The sequence below is a fragment of the Lissotriton helveticus genome, chromosome 6 (assembly GCF_964261635.1).
Source record: "Lissotriton helveticus chromosome 6, aLisHel1.1, whole genome shotgun sequence".
NCBI classification, from domain to species: domain Eukaryota; kingdom Metazoa; phylum Chordata; class Amphibia; order Caudata; family Salamandridae; genus Lissotriton; species Lissotriton helveticus.
In genome coordinates, this window is record NC_136067.1 from 429,004,749 (window position 1) to 429,026,322 (window position 21,574).

Consider the following 21,574-nt stretch of genomic DNA (forward strand, 5'->3'; position numbering starts at 1 on the left):
ACTTCGCCAGGACTTCCAGAAAGCAATCCCCGTCCTTGACTACTCCATCCACAAAGCCGAAAATAGACTTGGTCAACCGGAAACCATACTAGCTGAACATAACCACAGGAATGATAGCTGTGAGAATTGTTGTGTATTATATTGTGTGATGTGAGACCTGTGTGTAATACATTCACAAATGCCTTGGGTCCAGACCTGTGCGTCTGTAAACCCCTTTGCTCCACCCTGGGTAGCTGTGGCTTTGAGCAACAAGGCTTAAACAAAGGAACTAGTGTAACGCATTTAGAAGCACTGAACAACAGAATAAGAAAGTCCCACAACACAAAATAAATCTGATGTAAATTTATAAAAATTGATTATATTTTTATGCATTTTTAGACACCAAGATGAGTCCACCAAAGGGTTCCAAAGATATAGATTTTTACGTATATCATAAATCTCAGCTTTTTAGTCCAAAGCACCAACAAGCATTGATAACCGCAAAGTTTAAAACCTTTTGAAAAGTTTTGAAGAATTGTATTTGGCTACTTCGACCTGGACTGCGAGACAAATTCAGAGAGGGAGAAGATCAGGGAGGCCAATAAGAAATATTTAGATAGTTAATAGGTCAACCAAGCAGTCACAAGTCAAGATTCACACTTTACTGGGTACCCTTGGGACCATGTAGTAGGGACTTACAAGTAAATAAACATTTGCCAATTGGAGATAACCAAGGCAACATATACTTTGCAAATGGTTAGAATGCTGGCTCTGAAGTCTAGTTACCAGGCCTCAGTGCACTCTCAGAGTAAAAAAACCAGCAGCATCAGTCGAAAACTTTGGGGTGATGTTGCAAAAAGAGGCATTTCCTTATAATGACCAAGATCTTAGACTCAATAAGCTGGATGCACGCCAAATTAGGCTCGAGAAGAAAATGGAGGCATATGAGAACAGGTCACGATGGAACAATATCGGCATCAGAGGACTAGATAAAAACATCACCAATGCAGCCTTGGAAACACAAATCCAGGACCTGTTCAATCACCTCCCCCAAATCCCTCCAGACCCGAGATGATACAGAACAGCAAACACTGACTTTACTTCACCTTTCAACAGAAGCAGAATGTAGCCCTGGATGTGCTGACAAAAGTAAATTTCTTCATGGTCAAAGAATCTATCACAGTGGCAAGGAGGACTCACCAAAAAATACAAGTCGGAGAAGACGAGCTTTCAGTCTTTCAGAATGTCTCCTTAACGAAATTTGGCTCGTCGCTTTGACTACAAAGACTTAGCAATGCACATAAGACCAGAGAGGATCCCTTACCTTTGGGGCAACTCTTCCCGACACAGGGCCTTCTCCACCTACCACAGATAAATGATACAGAGGACGGGAAACCCTGCCACTTTTCTGCTGCCCCAGGTGACAAATGAATAATTCCACTGAACAACAAAGCGAGGTGCTGGACATAGAGTGCGATAACAGAGAGAGACACCCACCCACAATCCTCAGATGACACTTAACAGCAAAGAATTGAATCTCCTCGTGGATAAAGCTGTTGTCATCAAAATCACAGATCCAGGGACGGTCAAAATTCCTTCCTCGATTCAATGAATACCTTGTTCCTTCTATTATAACAGTTCGGTGAGGAAAAACAACACACAGTTACTCTTTTCTCGTTCATGCAAAGTGATGCAGTAACATGATTACACATAGCTGACCATTCTGTGAACCAAAATATGCAACCTCTGGGGTCACTAGAGCCTTTTACGGATACTGCCACATCATTTTCTCACTTACTTTCAGTTTATGCCCACTGTGTTTGAAATATAAGTTTAATTACTGTTTAATATTCTTTTACTGTTGCTTATTCTTTTTGTTTTCAAAAGCATTTCACAAAACGTTACTCTATACTCGGCACCTCACTTACCATATTGCTATTTTCCCCCATGGCACACAACATTGCATTGGGCCCTATGGCCCTTATTACACCTGGAGGGCAGGCAAACTAAACTTACACTACCCCCCATTGTCACTCTTAATATACAAGGTTAAATTATCCCATGAAGTGAGGCGCACTAACTAAATTAATGCTTGACAAAGAACTAGATGTATTGTTCCTACAGGAAATATACGCCTTAGCTAAAGGAAACACACAGATTGCGCTCGCTTTGGTATTCTACGCAATACCTTGCCACAGCATTCAACAAGATAAAAGGAGTAACAATCCCTCAGAGACGGGGCTACCCTTCACCCTCTATAACAAAACAATAGACATAGAAGGCAGATTTTTAGGCCATGACTGCACAATCAGCACTACATGACTGATTTTAATCTCAATATATGGCCCCAACAACAACAAACACCTATTATATGAAAATCTTATTCTCGGAATCGCTGTATTCCGCAGCAGACCACTGGTGCTTGGAGGAGACCTGAACGTACCCTAGACCCACTTCAGGAACCTTAGAAATGCAACTGTTGTTCTCACTCCAAAATGGAATAGAGGATTTACCTTTTATTGATAGATGGCATAGACAACATGAAGGAGAGCAAGATTACACCTTTTTCTCCAATGGCAATAGAACCTACTCCAGGCTGGACTATTTCCTCCTTGACAATACCCCGTCCCCAATCAATCAATCAATCAATCAAAGCATTTATATAGCGCACTACTCACCCGGAGGGTCTCAAGGCGCTTGGGGAGGGGGGTCCGCTACTGCTCGAACAGCCAGGTCTTGAGCTGCTTCCTGAAGGCGAGGTGGTCTTGGGTCAGACGGAGGCGGGTCGGGAGGGAGTTCCAAGTCTTGGCGGCCAGGTAGGAGAAGGACCTTCCTCCTGTGGTGGCTCTTCGGATGCGGGGGACGGCGGCGAGGGCGTGGCTGGTCGACCAAAAGTCCTTGACTATCAAGGTCTTGTCCGACCACTCTTCAGTTGTGACGCGCTTAGATCAGTCGCTTCTGCCATGACCTCTGCAGAATCTATGGACAATCAATGAAACTGCATTTCGAAACGCAACGCTATGCAAGTCTGTTTGTGATACCACTGAACACTACTTTAAGGAAAATAACAATTGGGATGTTTTGGTGGAATACAATCTACGATGCTGCTAAGGTAGTCATTAGGAGAGACTTAATTTCATACACAGACCCTTCACCTGCATGTCAGCCCGAAAGAAGACTGAACTCAAAGACCGAATGAATACAGGATCTCGAATCGCAACATAGACAGCACGGATCTCAGAAAATATCCAGCGATCTTCGTAACAGGAGTAGCGAGTTAGAGCAAGTTTTGATGAAAGAGACAGTACAAAGAATACTTTACACCAACCAACGCTACTACAAGAAAGGCAACAAAGCAGACAGCCTACTAGCCTATAACTTACACAAAAATCAAGTTAGGAACACTCTAACAGTGCTCAAAGATGAGTGGCGCCACCCATACCACAACTTGAGATCCTCCAGGTACTCCATCGCTTCTACTCCACCCTTAACTTGGCCCAACCAGAAGACGAGGAGGCTCAGGATTGCTACTTAAGAGTCATTTGCCTTCCCCATTATAAGGGAACTTGACTTCTTGTTAATAGACGACCCAATAACGTCTGACGAAGTTAGGGCCGTGATTGAACAACTCAAACCAAACAAGGCTCAGGGCCTAAATGGGCTGTCGACATCCTTCTATAAAGCATACAAGAATACATTAGTACCCCTACTCACGACTCTCTACAATTACTTTACCCAAACAAGAGAGCTTACGCCATCGATGGCAGGCTCCACCATCACTTTAATTTTGAAGCTGAGGAAGGGCTCCTTATCTTGTGGCTCCTATTGGCCGATCGCCTTCTTTCTTAATTAACTATTAGTTTTGGGTTCCACTAGGACGACTGCTCCCTACATTACCTGGGAATCTCCCTGACAAAAGAAATGGAAAGCATCTATGAGGCAAACATCTCACCACTGTTGGATGTGCTGTAAAATGACGTATACACATGGGGGAGACCAGGGGGTCTTCTAGCTCGGATGGGTCGCCAGCATAAAGATGAACTTCCTCCCAACGCTGCTCTATGTTTTCCAGGCTCTTCCTCTCAAATGCACACCACAACAGCTCAAACAGATCCAAAACAAACTTCTTGTTTTTATGTGAGGGTAACAAAATCACCCAGAGGATCCCGACTCACACTCTATCTGAAACTGGCGAAAAGGGGGGTGGGGAAGGGGACTCCCTGATGTGAATAGTTACACTTGAGAAGCCCAACTGCAGCCAGAGCTGGACAGGCACCAAACACTCCACACCACCCTCTGTTCTGAAACACTGGGTCTTGAGGAAACAACTCTAGCCTGGATAACTTAATTCATAAAAGATTGGACATTTCAGGTTCTCTGCTGATGCCCGGTCAAAGCTGCAGGCTTTGACGTCTAGAGTGCCCCAGGTCTCAGCCTTAAGCCCGATGACCAGTGTTTCGACCAAAATGGAATGGCAGTCCACTGACCTAGTCAACTGCTCCCTTCCCTGCACACCTCCACCTGGTAGCTTCTGCTGCCCCCAATGCAGCTGCTGACTCTCTGGACAGAGGTTTAAGGCCCTGGTGGTCTAGTGGTAGAGCATCCCTGCTCTGCTGCTGGGCTGCCCTTCTGTCTCTCTTTCCTCTGCTTTTCTGCTTCTTTTGCCTCTTTCTGCTTCTGCCTTTTTTCTGATTTTACCTTTAATTCCTTTTGCCTTTTTTTCTGTCTCTTTACACTTTTTTCTCTTCCCTCGATCTTTTGCTTCACCAACCTTGCTGCTGCGATCCCAGAGGCCCCGCCCCCTCCTGTGACTCTTTCCTGCTCCCCGTGTTTCCTGCCTCCCAGCTGTCCATCCGTCCCGCACACTACTTAATGGTGGCTGCTGCGCAGTGAAGCTGCAGTCTACTGACCTTCTAGTGGACTGCTCTCTTCCCTGCACAGCTCTGCCTCGTAGCTGCTGCTGCTCCCATTGCTGCTGCTGACCCTCTGGTCTGGAGTTCGAGGCCCTGGTGGTCTAGTGGTAGAGCATCACTGCTCTGCAGCTGGGCTGGCCTTATGTTTCTCTTTCCTCTGCTTTTGCCTTTTTTCTCTTCCCTCACTCTTTTGCTTTGCAGCCCTTGCTACTGCAATGCCCTGCCCCCCTTCAGTGACCCTTTCCCACTCCACACGATTCCCACCTACCAGCTGTCCAGCCCTTTCACACTCTTCTTAATAGCTCCAGGTGTGCCAAAGGCAAGCCCATAAGCACTCGTCCACACCTGGACCGAACCCAGTGCCCAGACTCTGGTGCTCGGACACTCCACCGATACAAAGACAGCAGGCATCTCGCTGTCAACACAGGACGCCACGCCGCCTGCCATCTTGCATCACCGAAGGACACCCAAGGACCCTTCTCCTGCCGGAACTGCAACTACACCTTTGTCCACCCCAACATGCCAGCTTGTCTTGCTGCGCACCAGACCAACAGCACATCAGACACGCTCAGCTGCATCCTTCTTAACACGCGTCCCTCACAAGCAATCTACAGAAATCTGGGACCGCCTTGATGCCACCTCTCCCGACATCGCCTTCCCCACGGAAACCTGGACCAACCTCACCTCTGGTCCGAACATCACCATAGCCATCCCCAATGGGTATCAAATCACACACAAGGACCGTGCCGACCGACCAAGAGGAGGCATCGCCATCGTCCACAAGAACACCCTCCGACTGACCACACACTTGAACAACCCAACGACAACCATGGAACACATTCACTTCCAGATCCAGACCAATCCAAACACCACCCTCGTCTACAGGCCATCACAGCAAAGGATGGTTGGAATATGTTTCGCGCTGAATTGCACATAGTAAAGAATTCACAATCCCAAATGCTCTAAGGACATAAGTGAAGGTCATCCACCATCACCAACTATATAGAAAAAAGTTCTACAACTAGAAGTCTGTTGAACCTTATCAAGAGTAAATAAAGAAGACAAACAAACGTCTATAACGAATACTGTTGTGGGCTTTTTCTAATAACTTGAATACATTTTGCTCAGGACATTAACCCATTTTTCTCGTCTACAGGCCTCCTGGCCCCCGCCAGCCTTTTACCGACGCCATTGTGGACCTCATCGTGCCCCAGGCACTCGCATCCACCGATTACATCCTACTCGGCGACCTCAACTTCCACCTTAACAACCCCAGTGACCGGAGCACTGCTTCCTTTCTGGAGAATCTCGCCAACATTGGACTCATGCAGCTAGTCCACCAGCGGAAACATCATCTACAGCCACACCACCGAACTCCTCTGGACCAACCACCGCTGTGTGCACTTCACCTTCACCACTCCCACTATACACCATCGCCCTCACCGCCCCCCGTCGTAGCTGGTAAAGGCCACCAAAGAACATCTCAATGCCTTCCTCACCACTTCCACACTGCCGACATCAGCAGATGCCAACACCTCAGCATTCAACCTTCACTGATGGATCTCCAACTGCGCTGACACTCTGGCACCCCTCAAGAAAGCACCCGGCAAGCAACACTCAACAGAAAGCCAGCTGGTTCACTCCCGCCATCCACAAGTCCAGATGCACCTGCAGATGACTTGAGAAGAGATGGAGGAACAATAAAAGCCCAGACACCCATGCAAACTTTAAAACCGCCATCAATGCACATCACCTCCTCCTCAAAAATAAAGAAAACGGCCCTCCAGAACAGAATGAACAACGCACACAACAGCAAAGAACTCTTTGCCATCGTCAATTAGTTTGCCAGACCCATTAGCCAGACCACAGACGTCCCACCCTTCCAAGACCCAAGCAACAAATGAAGCACCTTCATCCACCACAACAGGCAGATTTATGACAGCTTCAGCACCCAATACCCTGCCACAACGCCCGTCACCACCGCACACAACCAAGCCACACACTAACAGATCCTGCTCAACTGGAGTCCGCTCAACACAGTTGGCACACTCAAGACCATAAAGAACATCCACTTCAGAGCCCCATCGGACCCTTACCTGTACCTCATCTTCCACAGAGCAGTCACCTCCATCGCCCCGAGCTTTGCCTCACCATCAACTGCTCTATTGAAACCACCACCTTCCCAGATGACTAGAAATATGGCAAGATCAACTCCCTGCTGAAGAAGCCATCTGCTGACCCGACAGACCTCAAGAACTTCATACCCATCTCCCTCCTCCCATTCCCAGCCAAGGTCATAAAGGCCATCAACGCCCAACTCTGCGAGTTCATCAAAGAGAACCACATCCTGGACATCTCCTAATCCGGCTTTCGAAGCAACCACAGCAGCGAGACCGCACTCCTCGCTGCCACTGACAACATACGCTCCTGCCTCGACCAAGGCAAAACCGCATCCCTCATCCTACAAGACCTCTCAGCTGCATTCGACACCGTCTCCCACCACATTCTAATCATGAGACTCCAGGACACCGATATCCGTGACAAGGCCCTAGACTAGATCCACTCCTTCCTTACCGGCCGAACACAACGAGTCAGGCTACCTTTGTACCTCTCAGAGCCTATAGAGATCAGCTGCGGAGTACTCCTGGGCTCCTCCATGAGCCCCATTCTCTTCAACGTCTAGATGTCCTCTGCAGCCACAGCCACATCACTGAACACCTTCGCTAACTACACTGGCTACCAGTCAGCAAGAGAATCACCTTCAATTTCCTCCCATATGCTACAAAGCTCTCTACGAAGCTCTCTGCAACATCCTGCCCCTTCACCTTAGGCAATCCCCGTCGCTGACCCAATTCGGGAAGTATCTCAAGGCCTGCCTCTTCGTCTGAACCCCCTCACCCAAATGGATCAGCAGCTACCCTTCACCATGCCTTTAGATCCACACGGGTGAGTAGCCATCCTATGCAAACCCCTGATTGATTGATTGATGCAGTTCAATGTTTAAGTCCACCCACTTGCAGATGTAGTGCAAAGTTGTGGTCTAACCCCATTTTCCTATGCAGATGACACACAAATTATTTTTACTTTGTCCTCTGCACAGGGTCATGGGCCGGCTGCTTTTAATCTGGGTTTGAGTCAAATTTCCACATGGATGACCAATGACACCTCAAATTGAATGGTGGCATGACAGAGATTATGACCTTGGGAGAGAACCCTCAGCTCTGGGGTCCACAACATTGGCCAGAATACATGTGGCTCTTCCTGACCTATCCCCTAAGGTAAAAAATGCGGGCTTTTGGTTTGATGAGAATCTTTTCATGACGTCTCAGTTGGTCAAGAAGGCCTCCACCTAATTTGTGGTGCACAAGTGGGTGAAAAAGATTATATATATGATCCCCAATCAGCCCAAACAACAGTGATCCAAGCCACAATTCTGTTAAAATGAGACTATGGTAACATTATGTATCTAGGAACAGATAAGGTCTCAATCCGACGACTACGGGTAGTTCAGAATTCTGGAGCCAGACTTTTGTATCGCCTCCCGAAACATACCACTGTCTCAAACCTCCTCGGCGAGCTTCACTGGCTCGCTGTTACAAAGCAAATACTATTTAAAGCCATGTGCTGTATGTAAAAAGTCAGAGCTGGAGTAGGGTCACAATATATTCAGGATTTGGTGGTGCCCTACCAGCCCACACGTATGCTGAGATCAGTCAATCAGATCTTTTGTACTGTGCCTCTGATTCATTTGGCCCTCAAGGGAGGCTGCTCTTTCATATTTCTGGGCCCGAAATTGTGGAACACCCTCAGAGAGCCCTTGAGAAACTGCACTTCACTACTTACATTTTGTAAAAACTTGAAGACCTGGCTGTTTTAAACTAACAATCTGAACATTCCTACCTCCGCTCAGTGGTGGGAAACCCTCAGTGTTGCTGCCCGCTTTACAAGACAAAGTAATAATAAACACGATCTCAACACCAGTGGCGACAAAGAATCTCTCTGCGCTCCAGGTTTAGGTTGTTCTACAGCCAACTCCTCTTATCAGATCCCAGGACCTAGGTGTTATGTTGCGACCTGAGTGGTCGCCTGTGGTAAGGGTTGACCTAAGGCCTTGCGCGGGGGCTGGGTGCACAGCAGCAAGTCATTCACACGGACACTGGCTCTGTGCTCGGAAGTGACGTGCTCGAGCGCAACGTCCTTCTTTTATTGACGCCGCAGGCCACGCCTGGCCTGCGGATGTAGGGATGCGTGTGCGTGTGTAAGCTAGACCGCTTACAGTCATTACATCCTATCCAACTATGCAATTTGTTTACTTTTAAATCAATGAAATTAAAGTCAGTCTTATAATACTTCACATCAAAAATGCCTGGGTACTTGCGTGTCCCTTGTTGACCGATTCAGGGTCTCAGCAGGCAGGCATAGTCTTTTAATTTCTGGCTCGGTGGTGGGTTGGGTCTCAGGTTGTATCTTCGGGCGCTTCCCCTGCCGCCCTCATCATTCTGATGAGTGTCTCTGATTGCAGCCGCCGATGTTTGGGATGATGCTGTGGATTCCTGATCTTCCACTTGGCATTGTGGGGGGTTTGTATCTTCTCCTCCAGAAGTCGCCGCCCCACTTGACTGGCTTTCTTCTTCTGCTATCTCCGATCGTTGTCTACACTCCGGCTGGAGGGCTTTGAACCACGAGGTGTTTCGTGATACCTCTTCTCCTCCCTTTTGGGCTGTGACCATGGTGCCTTTTGTTGCCGTCACTGTCCACGTGCCCGGCTCGTAGCGGGTTTGGAACTTCCCTCCCGGACGTCTGTTCCTGATGATCACTCGAGTCCCCGGGCTTAGGTCTCTTGGAGTGGCCCTCCTCTGCATGCTGATGCGCTGATTCCCTTGCTGTCTCCGTGCCTGGGCTTCTTCTGTGTCAGCCAGGGGTGGTGTCCAGCCCGGGGCTGTGGGGAGGAGGTCTCTCCGCGGTCCTTGGAACATGAGGGTCCATGGGCTCCTTTGGGTTATGCAGTGGGGAGTGCCCCGATATTCTCGCAGGAACTCGTGCAGTCTTTGTTCGGGGTCGGCATGTTCCACTAACGCGATTCGGAATACTTTGTTGAGGGTCCGCATAAACCTCTCGACGTCCCCGTTCGCCTGGGGCCACTGAGGTGTGATGCGGCGATGTTGAATTCCTCTTGTTGTGAGGAATGTGGCGAATTCAGCCCCCTGGAACGGTGGCCCGTTGTCGCTCCGTATTTCCACTGGGTAGCCGAACATGGAGAAAATCCTTTCCAACGCCGGTCCTACATGTGTGAAAGCAGTGGAGACTACTCTCTCCACTATCGGGTACTTGGAGTATGAGTCGATGAGTACTAGCGTGTGTCCTTCCCCGGGGAGGCTTCCAAAGTCTATGCTCACTTTGGTCCAGGGAGATGTACAGGCGTCTTCCGTGATTATTGGCACAGGTCTCTCCGGGTCGCTCGTCAGTTGGCAACTCATACAATTCCTCACGTATTCTTCTACCCTGGTTTCCAGATCCGGGAACCATACCTTCTCCCTCATGCGTGCCTTCATCCTGGTCGTGCCTTGGTGCCCTCCATGGGCGAGCTGCATCGCCCGGTGTCTTAGGCTTTGTGGTATGACCAGCCGTGTTCCTCTTAGCAACACTCCGTCGTCCGTGGCACTCAGCTCGTGTCTTATTCGCCAGAATTTCGTGAGCGATTCTTTGTCTTCCGCGGCCCAGGAAGTGGGTGGACGCAGGTAAACAGCCCATGATCCATCTTGGACAGCCTGAAGCCATCTCCGGTACGTATTGTCGGTGGCTGCTGCTTCCTTTATGTCTTCGATGGTCATGCTGTTCGGGCATGATGTGATGGCCACCCACTGAGCATACTCCTCACAGTCGTCGTCCGCTGGTTCAGGATCTTGTTGTGAGGGATGGCGTGACAAGTAGTCCGCAGGATTTTTGGGCCCTGGGCGGTAGGTGACCTCCATCTCGTATGATTGTAATTGGATCACCCACCGTTCGATGCGAGGTGGCGGATGAGGGGCGGTTCCCTTGAAGAGGGGCACTAGTGGTTGATGGACAGTGACCATTACAAACGGGTGACCTTGTAGGTATAAGTGAAAGGGGCTGCAGACCCACTTGATAGCAAGGGCTTCCCTCTCAATCTGGGCATACCTCGTCTCAGTCGGGGTTAAGGCCTTACTGGCAAACGCTAATGCCGTCCACTGGCCAGGTTCATGTTCTTGGGTCAGGACCGCGCCGAGACCCACCGGGCTGGCATCGACGAACACCTCCGTGCGTTTCGTGGGGTCGAAGTAGGAGAGTGTGGCTTTCTCCAGGAGTGCATCCTTGATCCCTTGGAATGCTTCGTCTTCTAGCGAGCCCCACTGCCATGGGGCGTCGGTCTTAGTCAGTGCTCGTAGCGGCTCACTCCTGGTGGCCAGGCCCGGTATGAATCGGCCACAATAAGTGGCCATACCGAGGAAGCTTCTCACTTCTGTCGGGGACTTCGGCGCTAAAGCGTCCTTGATGGCCTTCGATTTCCTCGGGTCAATTTGGATGCCCTCCTGGTTGAAGACATAACCAAAGAATTCTATCGAGGGCTGAAAGAACTGACATTTCTCTTTATGGAGGGTTGCTCCGTGGGTGCTCAGTGTCTTCAGGACATCTCTCAGGTGCTTGTGGTGTTCCGAGGCAGTGGCAGAGTGTATCAGGATGTCGTCGCTGACATTTATGACTCCCGGCAATCCCGAGAGAAGTTCTCGGATGGTGTTCTGGAACACCTCCGCCGCCGAGGAGATGCCGAAGTTCAGCCGTTTGTAGCGTCGGAGCCCCATGTGGGTGCTAAAGGTGGTGATGAAGCGACTTTCCTCCGCTAGGGGCAGCTGATGGTATCCGGCATTTAGGTCTATCTTTGAAAACCACTTCGACCCGTTTACGTCAGCGACGATGTCATCCATGGTAGGGGTCAAATGTCTCTCCCTTCGGATCGCGGTATTTGGAAGCCGCATGTCAATGCATAATCTTATTGCGCCCGGCTGCTTGGGTTTCTCCACGATGACCATGGGCGACACCCATGGGGTGGGCCCTGTGACTTTCTCGATGACGCCCAGTGATTCTAGTTTCTCCAGTTCCTTCTCCACCAACGGGCGTAGGAGTAAGGGTATCCGGCGGTGGCGCAATGCAGTGGGGGTGATCGATCTGTCAATATGCAGTTTGACGGGTTCACATTTGATGCAGCCCAAGCCTTTGAACAGTTCGGGGAAACGTGCCAATAGCTCATCTACTTGATGTGCCCGTATGCGGTTTGCAAAAGCTATGAGTTTCAAGTCCTCTGCTGTGTGGCTGCTTATCAATGTGTCGGCCTCCCGGTTGATGATGTGGATCGTTGCCATCACTTGTGACTCATCGGCCTGGATTGGTATCGTGATTTTTCCTTTGAGGGGTAGCGGTGTGTCCGCTCCGTAGGCGAAGATTCTCGTCTTGGATGGTATTACCTCAGGCCGTGGGCGTAGTTTGTTGAATTGTTGCAGGCCCATCACATTTACCGTGGCGCCAGTATCGATTATGGCCTTGACCTCGTTTCCCGCCATCTGTACGATGCATGTGGGCTGTGGCCGTCGTCGTTGTTTAAGCTCTCGTGCAAATGAGACGATGTATGCCTCCTCATCCTCCGACTCCGAGTCATCAAACACGGTGGGTAGGGGTTTCTCTGCCCTTGCTGGCAGTGGGTCGTTTAGTGACAGTTGGCGGACAGCTTTTGTGGGCATCCGTGACTTTCTGAATGTTTTTGGCGTGTTTCACTTGCGACACACTGATGCAAAATGGTTTGGTATTCCACAATTTGCGCATGTCTTCCCTTGGGCCGGGCAGTCCTTGGCCGCGTGGGGTTCATGCCCACAGTATCCACATCGTGTTCGAGTTGGGTCCCTTCGGTATTCCTTTTGCGGTGGTCCACGTGGTTGGGACCGTACTGCATCCGCCCGTTCCACTTCGATAGTTTCTACCTTGGTTTGTGGCTTGTGTAGTGCCTGTTCCATGGCGGTGGCTCTGACGCTTGAGAGTTCGTGGGATCTAGCGAGAATTAGGATGTCTTCCAGTGAAATACCCGGTTTGCGTAGAATCGCCCCTCTCAGTGTCTTGTCTCGACATCTCTGAATTATCTGCCTTCTTATGGCTTTCGGTTGGTCTTCGTCAGTAGAGCTGGCCAGCTCCCTGACACGGGCATGGAATTGGTCCATCGTCTCGCCTTCCCTTTGACGTGCTTGCCCCAACTTGAAGACCTCGAAGTCCACATTCAGTTGGGGGACAAAGTGGCCATTCAGAGCGGCGACTGCTGCGTCATAGTCAGTCGGAGGCCCCGTGTTGGGCAGGTGCTTGAACAGTCTAAATATTTAATCGCCCGCGTAGTGCAGCAAGAGCGACCGCTTCACTGCATTGTCTGTCTCTCTTGTCACCACAAAGTAGTTCTCCAACCTTTCAAGCCATATTTTCCGTCTTGGGGAGGCTGTAGGTGGGTCGGTCGCTTCACTGAATGGCGGTAGCACCCCTGTGGCCGCATGCTGAAATGGGATGGTGATGATAGGTGCGGGCGTGTCTTCGTCCCCCATGGTGACAGTGCGTTGGGGCGGTGTCTGTGGGTCCCTCCTGGCTCTGTCCCCCTCCTGCGCTGGTTCTGCAACGCCACGTGGTCGCTGTGCGGCTCACCTCGGTATCTTCGCGATGGTCGTAGACCTCAGGGACACCTCGTGGTGGACACGCCGTCGGCCGCCCTCCTCTCTCGGTGACGTCAGTCTTCAGGCAACGTGTGCACGCCGCACGCTGGTCCGGAGGCTTCCCCTCCCCTTGACGCGGGCAGAGGATGCTCTGGGGTGCAGCAGGTACACCCCCCAGCGAGTTCCACGGCTCACCCTCAATGCAGGAGCCTTCAGCGGTGTGATTTCCTATCTCACGCGTGATGCGTGAGCAATGGCAGGGTACAGCGCCGTTCCGCGGCTCACGCGAGATGCGTGGGAAACGGCAGGGTGTCGCAGAAGGTGGGCCGGCTTCACGCGCTCCGGCGCTGATATCTTCGCCGAGCCTCGTGGGTGAAGTCGAGGCCCCGGATTGAAGGCGGGGGTCCAGGCACGCAGGCCCCAACGTGGCAGGGGTGCCAATCGGGATATCCGCGGTAGGCACCGCGGGACGGAGCAGGACGCTCCGACGAGGCACAGGTGTGCGAGCGAGGGTTGGGCCCCCTCCGCTCGTCACCAATGTTATGTTGCGACCTGAGTGGTCGCCTGTGGTCAGGGTTGACCTAAGGCCTTGCGCGAGGGCTGGGTGCGCAGCAGTAAGTCATTTACACAGACACTGGCTCTGTGCTCGGAAGTGACTTGCTCGAGCACAACGTCCTTCTTTTATTGACGCCGCAGGCCACGCCTGGCCTGCGGATGTAGGGATGCGTGTGTAAGCTAGACCGCTTACAGTCATTACACTAGGCACTCCCACAAAGACTGCTAGGAAGGCTTTCCTGGACCCTGCTTTGTGGCAGGTGATGACAGACGATTGAGGTTGAGTGACGGGGATTGACTGAATCCCTTTTAAATCAAAAGATGTTGTGCGCTTGACTATGCAATATTTTGCTGTGCATGCCTTCAAAGTTCACCACTTACAATGCAAAATGATTCTTCTAACTCCTTTCTTTCAGGGTACGATTTATCAACAGCAGTCTATTTGTCAAAAAGGCCTACCTCAAGCTTCCATATTGTTTTAGTTCAAAATGTTATTTCAACATTTGGTTCTCTGTCTTGGACAGGTGGAGACTATGCATAAATAAAGTAGCCAAACAATTATCAAAATCTAGACCTGATGGCATTCCGAATGATTGTGAAATGGGCCCAACTTATGCTCAACAGATGTGTAGAATGTCCTGACCACCACGCTTGCAAACTACCTCTGCATATCAAAATGAGAAAAACGTGACCTGAGCTAATAACATAAGCACAGGTCTGCACGGAGGAACACTAATACATGTTTTGGCAATAAATGCAATTACAATACAATACAATATAATATCATGTACACAAAGGCACAAAACGTGCGTATGTATAAGTAACACACATAATCTTGAAGTCTTAAGTAGCCCTCCATTATTTTGCAACTGCTCACGAGCCATTTAGAAGAATTGCATAAACTTATCACGTTCTCAAGCCCTGTGCAGATATCAGACAGGGTTATTAATGGCAGTGCTGTAATAACCAGCGGAGGGAAGAGGCTATTGCCGTCCTATCTAGTACCCCGAACCTCAGAAAAGCGACCGCTTTGTTTGTTTATACAGCCTACTCAAGCCTACACCAGGGTCCCATGACGTCATCTCTCTAATCGCTCTTTTACCTTATGCACGATATTGCTTCCGTCACTCACACCTTCTTCTCTGCTGCACTTACAGTTCCGGCAACTACTTGCAGGGCGCGTGCGTGCCCTTCGAACACTTCCCAAATGAATACGTGATGCAGCCTGTGCACTACTTCAGACGCATGCGCCGCTTGCTAATATGGCTCAGAACACATGCAAGGTCTGAGTAGTGTTGCCTGTCCAAGAGTCGGCGCAGCTTAGCCAGCTTTTCATTGGCTATCTTTCAGGAACCCGGAAAACCATTGGAAATCGTGGAGAATTCTGAACTACAATTCGTGTGGCTCGAACTGACCACACCAGCTGGAATAGACCTACGTTGGAAGTGCGAAGAGTCAGTATAAGACGACACCCGGCCCAGGGTGGTGCTTTTACGACATGGAGGACGACGCGCCTGTAATTTATGGGTTAGAGTTCCAGGTAGGACTATCATCACTAGAAACAGCTGTGTTGGTGTATGGAGGGTTTAGAAATTAAATGTGTTCCCGCCACAGCATTTTTGACACTACATAAAAATAAACAGTTTGCATTCTGAAATGTATTGTTTTAGAGGTCTTATTCTGCACATGGGCTGGGGTTGTAAAGTGTCTTATGAGCAGTAATCAGTGTGGACTCAGCTGTATTTACAGGTAGCTTCTTGGTTCCTCGATCAGGATACACTTCGAACATACGGTTCAGTTGCAGTTTGCAAGTTTAGGTATACGATACATGGCACTTTTCTGCCAGACCAGCACGTCATGTAACATTGAAACATTCCATGCAGCATCATGATGATGCAGGGACACAGAAAACACAGGGGAAGCAAGACATAACATCTTGCCATGCAGTGTGCTATTTGCTAATAGCAAGAAGTGTCCATGACATGTATTATAATAACATTCATGTAGAACGTTATGCTTTCTCTCCTTTTTTCTTTTTTAATAACACATTTTATTGGTTTTTCCGAAAAGAAGCACGCATACAGTGGAACATCTTACTATATCTTAAGCACAGATACAAGATTGCCAGATATACTGTTGCTAGGTATGTTATGTAAATTCGAATTCTGTATAACTAAAATATGTCCACAAAGATTTGGGACAATCATTTAATGATACATAAAACCACACTACTGACAGACATTAGAAATGACAGCAGCACTTTGCTTGAAAAAATATGAGTTGTCGATATATTTTAAAGACATATATAGTCTGTATTAATATAGTTAAAAAAAATTATATTGAAGGACCAGACGAAGTACAAACTGTGAACAATGTTTGTGCAAACTTCGCCTGCACCTTGTGTCCCTCCGTGCGTGGAAAGAAGCCCAGTAGACAGCTCTTCACTGTATTCCATGTGTGCCCTGAACCACTTGCCTCAGTGTGGCCGTGATCTGTGTCCAATATGTGGAGAGGACGGGCAGGACCACACGAGTAGTAGATCAGCGTCCTGTTCAGGACATCTAGGACAGTTTGCGGCTACTGCAGGGAACATAGAAGGCAGGCAATGTGGTGTGAGATATGCTATTTGAGTTATCATGTATTGTACGAATTTGAGTCGGGAGTTGCGGGAGGCTCCCCTTGGGGCCCATCGGGAGACGGGGAGGGGAAGAACCGACCGGACACAGGTGTAAGGTGTGATAAAGGCTGCTTTTATTGGAAAACAGGTGCATCCTGAAAACATACCCCAACCTTGGCCTTTGCCGTACAAAACTAGGCCTAACTAAATATACATATACCTGACCAATCCCCCCACCCCCACCCCTAAACAGTTCCCCGACAACATCATAAAACTCCTTATCAGTTACCCAAACGCCTGCCTCAACTGTTTTAACATCTGCCATATATACACTCCCTCCCCTTCAACCAGTCAAGCTCCTTCCTCCTATCCTACCCCCCCCCATTATAACTAGGGAAAAGCGCCACTCGAAAGCCCCCTACCGCTTTCGACCCCCCCCAGGACCCTTGCACCTTCGGATACGTTTGCACCCCTATTGCCCGATCCAATGCTTCCTTCAGTTGTACAATATAGAGCTCCATCCCGCATCTCGACAAATGTACCCCATCCTCCATAAAAAAGTAGACCGCCCCATACCTCAGTTCCGGATGCTCCATTCTACCTACCCCTTCCTTCTCACAAAAAGCCCTCATCTCCCTGTTAATCTTCCTCCTAGTCCTGTCAATAGCCCCTGGTCTCTCCGCTCCCCTCCAACATCTCCTAGGTATAAACTCTGACCAGATGACGTAACACCCTGCCCATTGCCTCTTGATCTCTAGTAAATCCCTCCTCATCTGCTTTACCAGTGCCAGTCCCTTACACTGAACCAGGTCGTTTTCCCCCAGATGAACCACCAAAACATCCGGGCACACCCCTCCCCGCACAACGTTATTCAACACCGGCACCAACTCGTGCCAACGCATGCCCCCTTTACCCCTCCAATGACACCTAAACAATTGCTCATCCAATTCAAGGTTACGGTTCCTGTATGTTTCCCACTCAGCCTTCTCCGCTCTCTTTACAAAAGAATGGCCCACCACGTATATAGACACTGCTGCCGCCGTAGGCCCCGCCACCGCACCTGGAAAGAAACATATATGAGCAGCAAATCCAAAATCCAGCTTAGTCCACCACTACTCCTCGCAACCTGACATACGTCTTATAACAGTCCGATTTCCATCATCCCAACTGTTTAATTTCCTCCTTCCCCCAACCTTTACGCGCCGCCTCCGTCGCCGCCCCGATGCGAAACGAATGCGTCCCGAAGTCTTTCGGATCCTCACCCATACACGGCAGGGCGTGCCGCAGGACCCATAACAACTGCGCAGCCGTCACTCGTCCCGCCTCTCTCCTGCCAAACACCTCCGCCCCAACCTGCACCCCTCCGTCCGCCAGCCGTCTCCCCCACTCCACCGGACACACCGCCTCTGTTCCCCCAGGACCCAGCAACACCCAAGTACCCCTCCCTCGCTGATCAGTCTTGGAACATTGAAGCAGCACTGCGACCTCCCTGCCTCGGAACTCCACTTCCCCCCACGTCAGCCCCGCCCGCCCCTTCAAACCCACCAACTCCGACACCCGAAAGGCCCCGAAATACATCCACGACATCAATGTGGAAAAACGCACCGTCTCCCCCTGATCTCTGCACACTACCGGTAAACAACCCACCAGTCCTTCCAACATCGCCTCTGTAATTGGCCGTCTCCTCCGCACCTGAGCCCCTCTCTCTCTCCCAACCCTCCAAAAGACGCCCTCCCAATTCACCCGCCGAGGGGGCATAACCCCACCAAAGCTTGCCCATGAACGCCAAACCTGCCAGTTTACCCGCAATTGTCACTCTCGCCAGACCTTTGTCCATTAACCCCAGCACGAATTGCACCACCTGCTCTTCCCGACGCCACTTGTCCCGCTGCCTTACCGCTCCAAAACGCAGAAACTCCAGCCAGGCCTGTTCGTAACTCCTCCACGTGGACGCAGCCATGGACGACCTCACCAATTGAACGACCCGCGCTCTCCCACCAACCACATCTCCTCCGGCACCTCCGTCTTGACCGCCGCCGCCTCCGTGGCTAGCCCATGGAACCTCTGCCACTGTTGACGAGACAAAGCATCCGCAATGTCATTGTCCACTCCCGGCACATGCTGAGCCCGAAACAAGATATTGTGTACCAAGCACCTCAACACGAACACGCGCATCAGCTTTAGCACCTGGGGCTCCCTCGCAGACTGCCGGTTCACCACCTGCACCACCGACATATTGTCCACCTTGAACAACACGCGCCTGTGCGCCAACTCACACGCCCACACTGTCACAGCCACCACCAGCGGGAACAATTCCAAGAAAGCAATGCTTCTCCCCCCCCGCCTGCCACTGCTCCGGCCATTGTTCCGCGCACCACCGGCCCGCCCAGTAGAGTCCGAAACCTCCGACTCCCGCCGCATCCGATGACATCGTCACATCCCACTCCCACTCCTCCGGGGGCGCCACGGGGACACCGTTGAATCGTTCCAAAAAGGCCAACCACATGCACAGATCTTCTCTCGCGCCCGATGATAGCCGTACGTGATGGTGAGGCAGCGACAAACCGGACAAGGCCAATCCCAACCGCCGACAAAAGGTCCGCCCCGCTCGCACAACGCGGCACGCGAAATTCAAATGCCCCAGCAACACCTGCACCTCTCGCACCAACACCTTCCGCTTGGCCAACATGCCCTTCACCAAATCCATCATCGCCGACCGCTTGTCCTCCGGTAGGCGTGCTTCCATGGCCGCTGAGTCGAGCTCTATCCCGAGGAACGACAGCACCGTGCTGGGCCCCTGCGTCTTCTCTGGCGCCAAAGGCACCCCCAGGTAATCCATCAGGTCCGTAAAACTGCTCAGCTGCTGCTGGCAGTCCGTCGAACCGGGGCTGCCCACCAGGAAGAAGTCGTCCAGGTAATGCGTAATCGCCTCAGAGCCTGTGCGCCAGGAAAAAGCCCACTGCAAAAAAGAGCTGAAACGCTCGAACAAGGCACACGACACGAAGCACCCCATTGGAAGCGCTCTATCGACAAAAATGAACCCATCCAGCTGAATCCCCAGCAAATGATGCTCAGCTGGGTGAACCGGAAGCAACCGAAATGCCGATTTTACATCGCATTTTGCCATGAGCGCCCCCCGACCCGCCGTCGTCACCAACTTCCTCGCAACGTCCACGGACGAGTAGGACACCGATGCCAAATCTGCCGAGATAAAGTCGTTCACCGACGCGCCCTCCGGCCATGAGAGATGTTGAATCAGGCGGAATTGACCTTGCTCTTTCTTTGGGACCACACCAATGGGTGAAATGATCAAATCTCTCAATGGCGCAACCTCGAAAGGTCCCACCATCCTCCCCTCTTTCACTTCCTTGAAGAGCTTCTCCCGGACGATACCCTTGTGTGCGTTCACGGACTTCAGGTTCTCCGCCCATCGAGCGATCCGCGGACCCTCGTACCCCAACCGGAAACGCTCCCTGAAACCCCGACGCAGCACCGTCGCATCGTCCGCCCGCGGATACGCCTCCAAGAAAGGTTCCAGCCGATCCAGCCTAACCGGTGTACGAGCCTTTTCCCATGGTACTCGCTCCCCCCCCTACCCCCTCCCCTCCCCCTGCCGGGCACGGGAGCCGGGAATTAACCCTGTGAGGGGCCTCCCCAAAGCCCCCAGCATCGCGCCTCTGGGTGACGTTTTCCACAAGCGGAGCACTCATGCCGAAAGCGGCACGTCTGCCGGAGACAGGAACCCCTGTTAAAATCCCAGCATGTCCCAAAGCCGGGACTGCTCCCGGCTCCCCCCGTCCCCACCCCCCCACGGGTGGGGCGGGCCGAAAAGGGGGGAGGAGCCAGCGGCAAGTCACTGGCCGTGTAGATAGTGCGGCCAAATTTCGCCCCACTCATCGTCTGCTGGTACAGGTCCGTGTCCAACTCCCCCCACTGAGCCTCCGGGTCGGACGCCATGCGCGCCCGGAACTCCTCATCGTAATGCGACCAAGCATTGCCCCCGTAGGTCACTTGCGCCCGCCGCACCACATCCATGTATTTAAACAGCGCGACCGCCCTGTCAGGGTACTTCTCACAGTACACGCTCGCATAAATCAAGAAAGCCGCCGACCAATTCTCGATAGTAACCGGCACTTTCGGCCGCCTCGCCAATTCCTGCTCCTCCTCTTTCGACCCTTCTTTGGCCATCAATTCCCGGTGGAGCAACTTCAAAATCTCCACGTACTCCCCCTTCCATATCTTCTCCCTAGTTGCCATCGACAAATGCGCCCCCAATGGCTTCGCTACCCCCATGTACGGCAGCTTCTTGACCGGAACCTCGCAGCTCTCCTTCGCCCCGGCGCCCGCCGCCGTCGACCCGCCACGCCCGACCCCGAACTCCCCGACGCCGCGCCATCCGCTTCGGTACACACCCCGGCATCCATCACATACCTACCCTTCACCAGTCTCACCTCATCACCACCCACAGCATCAGTCCCCACCGACACTTGGCAACTGCCATCCCTACTTCCACCCGCCTTGCCTCCATGAGGCGCGCCCAAGCCACTCCCCGACCCCGTACTGGTCTTACCTGGCGTCAAGGCTGGCGTCCGCACCGGATCCCGCCGCCTAACCATTTCAGCTGGGCGGGCCGTCACTCGCGGCACCACTTGCCGGGGGCATTCCTGCAAAACACTGCCAACAACATTACTGACCTCCCCCCCGTCCTCCCGCAGCTCCCCCTCTTCCTCTGACTCCATCTCCGCACTCCCCTCTCCGACAGCAAAAAACCTTCCTGTGGACACCCTGCTTAGACCTGCCTTATCCCTACA

The 21,574-nt window shown here is 51.4% G+C and overlaps 2 protein-coding genes across 2 annotated transcripts in view; one reads left to right on the forward strand and one right to left on the reverse strand.

Moving 5' to 3' along the window:
- Nucleotides 1-15,393, reverse strand: part of TRAPPC12 (trafficking protein particle complex subunit 12) — a 1,039,319-nt gene extending 1,023,926 nt beyond the window's left edge. The window contains exon 1 of the mRNA XM_078647874.1: nt 15,249-15,393. The gene's annotated coding sequence lies outside the window, so the exon portion shown is untranslated. The remainder of the gene's footprint in view (nt 1-15,248) is intronic.
- An 87-nt stretch (nt 15,394-15,480) lies between these two features.
- EIPR1 (EARP complex and GARP complex interacting protein 1) overlaps nt 15,481-21,574 on the forward strand; it is an 871,634-nt gene continuing 865,540 nt past the window's right edge. The window contains exon 1 of the mRNA XM_078647875.1: nt 15,481-15,686. Within this exon, the coding sequence (XP_078504001.1) occupies nt 15,645-15,686 (42 nt within the window). The 5' untranslated portion in view covers nt 15,481-15,644. The remainder of the gene's footprint in view (nt 15,687-21,574) is intronic.